Raw genomic sequence first — 2995 nt, forward strand, 5'->3', positions numbered from 1 at the left:
TTTTTTTGGTTCATCCCTTATTATTGTTTTAATTACAGTTTGTGTGTTGGGAATAAAAATGACATGCTTTTTGTAAAAAATAAAAATTTAATATATCCATATAATGATATGAATAGAATAAGCAGACATAAAGGGGTGGAGCTAAACAGAAAGATGGTTGCTGAGAATATTCAAATGAGAAATATGAAGAGTGACAATAATAGTAATAATGTTGATGAGAATAATAATATTAATCATAGTAATAATTATGATAATAATTTATATTTATCATGTCGTAATAAAAAAAAAGGTAAAGATGTACAATCCTTGTGTGCCATAAAACACGACAACGTACTAATCAAAAATATAAATGAAGAAGAAAAAGAAAAGGAAATTAAAAAAGATGATACAGATAAATTAGAATCAAAAAATGATAATGAACATATAAATGAAGAGAATAATTTCGTTTTTTCATATGATAATAAATTAAATAATTATTCTGAATTTAATATATATATGGAAAATAATAATATAGAAGAATATATATCCGATGTAAATATTAGTACAGAAGAAATATGTACCTTATATGAAGATATGTATTTAGGACGACTTTTTGAGAACTTAGTAGCCAAATTATATTATAATAAACGAGTTAATGGTTTTGTTCATTTATATAATGGTCAAGAAGCTGTAAGTACAGGTATTATTAAAAATTTAAAAAATTCAGATTTTGTTACAAGTACTTATAGAGATCATGTTCATGCTCTAAGTAAAGGTGTGCATGCACATAAAATATTAAATGAATTATATGGAAATTATTATGGTAGTACAAATAAAGGTAAAGGTGGTTCTATGCATATTTATTCAAAAGAAAATAATTTTATAGGAGGTTTTGGTTTTATTGGTGAACAAATACCTATTGCTGTTGGATTAGCATATAGTATCTTATATAAAAATGAATTTCAGTATAATCCAAAAAATACCTCTTTCACATCTACTGAAAATAAAAATAATTATATACAAGAGAATGTAAATATGCTACATATGAATAATTCTCAAAACGTAGATGTTGTAGTATGCTTCTTAGGTGATGGTACTACTAATATTGGACAATTCTTTGAATCTTTAAATCTTGCTTCTTCTTACAACTTACCAATAATATTTGTTATAGAAAATAATAATTGGGCTATAGGTATGGAGAGTTCTAGAAGCTCATCTGATGATCTTATGAATAATTATTCCAAAGGAAAAGCTTTTAATATAGATACTTTTAAAGTAGATGGAAATGATGTTCTTACTATATATAAACTAACCAAAAAGAAAATTCAACAAATTAGAAATAGAACTTCCGGACCAATAATTATAGAAGCTATTACATATCGAGCTAAAGGACATTCTTTAGCTGATCCAGATGAACTTCGTATCAAAGAAGAAAAAACTTCATGGAAAAAAAGAGACCCTATTTTATTCTTATCTAGTTATATGAAGAAATTTAATTTAGTACAAGAATCATACTTTGAACAAGTTAAAAAAAAAACACAAACATTATTACAACAAGCAGAATTAGATGCTGAACAAAATACAAAGAAAGGGGAACATATAGACATATGTAATGTAATTCAACAAAATATATTCGCCCCATCAAAATCTACTCCCTATCAAAGTGACTATGAAAATTATAAGCAATTTGACGACATTTCTAATGACGAATTAAAAGAATATTATCAAGAAGTACTTAAAGAAATTGAAAGAAAAAAAGAAAAGAAAAAACTTGATCCGAACGACAAATTTGATCAAAAAAAGTTACCCTTAATAATAGATTAAAAATTTTTACATAATATTAAACATATTTATGAAAATATAAATACATTAATATACAACTATGCACAAAAAAAAAAAAAAAAAAAAAAAAAAAAAATTAAATACATCATATACATATATATATATATATATATATATATTTATTTATTTATTTATTTTTATTTTTATATTCAACACACCTTATAATAACCAAGAAAAATATACATTTTATATCCTTGAACGTTTTTTTATAATGTTTATTTTTAGACATAAAAAAAAAAGTAAAAAATTTTCATTAAATTAATAAAACAACACAATATATAAAGATGAATTATTAGATAAAATAAATAAACACAAAAAACTATTATAAGAATCAAATAAGTACCCGTATAATAGGTTTAATAATAAAATAATAAATACATGTATATTTATATATGCATATGCTTTCATTAATTTATACATATATATATATATATATATATATATATATATATATATACACATACATATATATTTTTAATTTAATTAAAATTTTGTTTATTTTTAATTATTATATATACATATATTTATATATGCTTATTTATATTTATCTTTAATTATATTTTTATTTATTTATTTCTTTTTTTCTTCTTTAATATTCTAACAATAATATGTTAAAATATATATCCAAATCAACGACAAAAAAAAAGAAAGAAAAAAAAGAAATAATAATAGGCAAGGGAAAGCAAAGAAAAGCAAAGAAAAGCAAAGAAGAGCAAAGCAAAGTAAAGGAAAAAAAAGATAAAAAAGATTACATTTCGAAAGTTATAATTCCATTTTGTTTTGTACAACTAAACATATTCTAAACTATGACAATATTTTAAATTCCCTTTTCTTTTCCTTTTAATTTGTAATTTCTGAATATTTAAATAAAGTCTGAAAAAATCTTTATAAATGTGTTTTGGGTTGTATCTAATATTAAAAATAGATAGCCATTTGTGTTCATAAATATAAACGTGGTTATTATATTATATTATATTATATTATATTATATTATATTATATTATATTATATTATATTATATTATATTATATTATATTATATTATATTATATTACATTATATTATACTCTATTTTTTTATTCCTTTTTTTTTTTTTTTTTTTTTTTTTTTTTTTTTTTTTTTTGTTTGATATCTATAAATTTTTTTTTAAAGGGGGGAAAAAAAATAAACTTTTT

General features: G+C 20.6%; 1 protein-coding gene across 1 annotated transcript; it reads left to right on the plus strand.

Moving 5' to 3' along the window:
* On the plus strand, window positions 1-1803 carry PRSY57_1122900 (pyruvate dehydrogenase E1 component subunit alpha, putative; the record flags this gene model as incomplete). The annotated part of the gene is made up of 1 exon (XM_012908193.2): window positions 1-1803. A coding segment is annotated over one exon (1803 nt), but the record flags the coding sequence as incomplete, so codon positions are not given.
* Between the last annotated feature and the right edge of the window lie 1192 nt (window positions 1804-2995).

The sequence above is a fragment of the Plasmodium reichenowi genome, chromosome 11 (genome assembly GCF_001601855.1).
Source record: "Plasmodium reichenowi strain SY57 chromosome 11, whole genome shotgun sequence".
NCBI classification, from domain to species: Eukaryota; Apicomplexa; class Aconoidasida; order Haemosporida; family Plasmodiidae; genus Plasmodium; species Plasmodium reichenowi.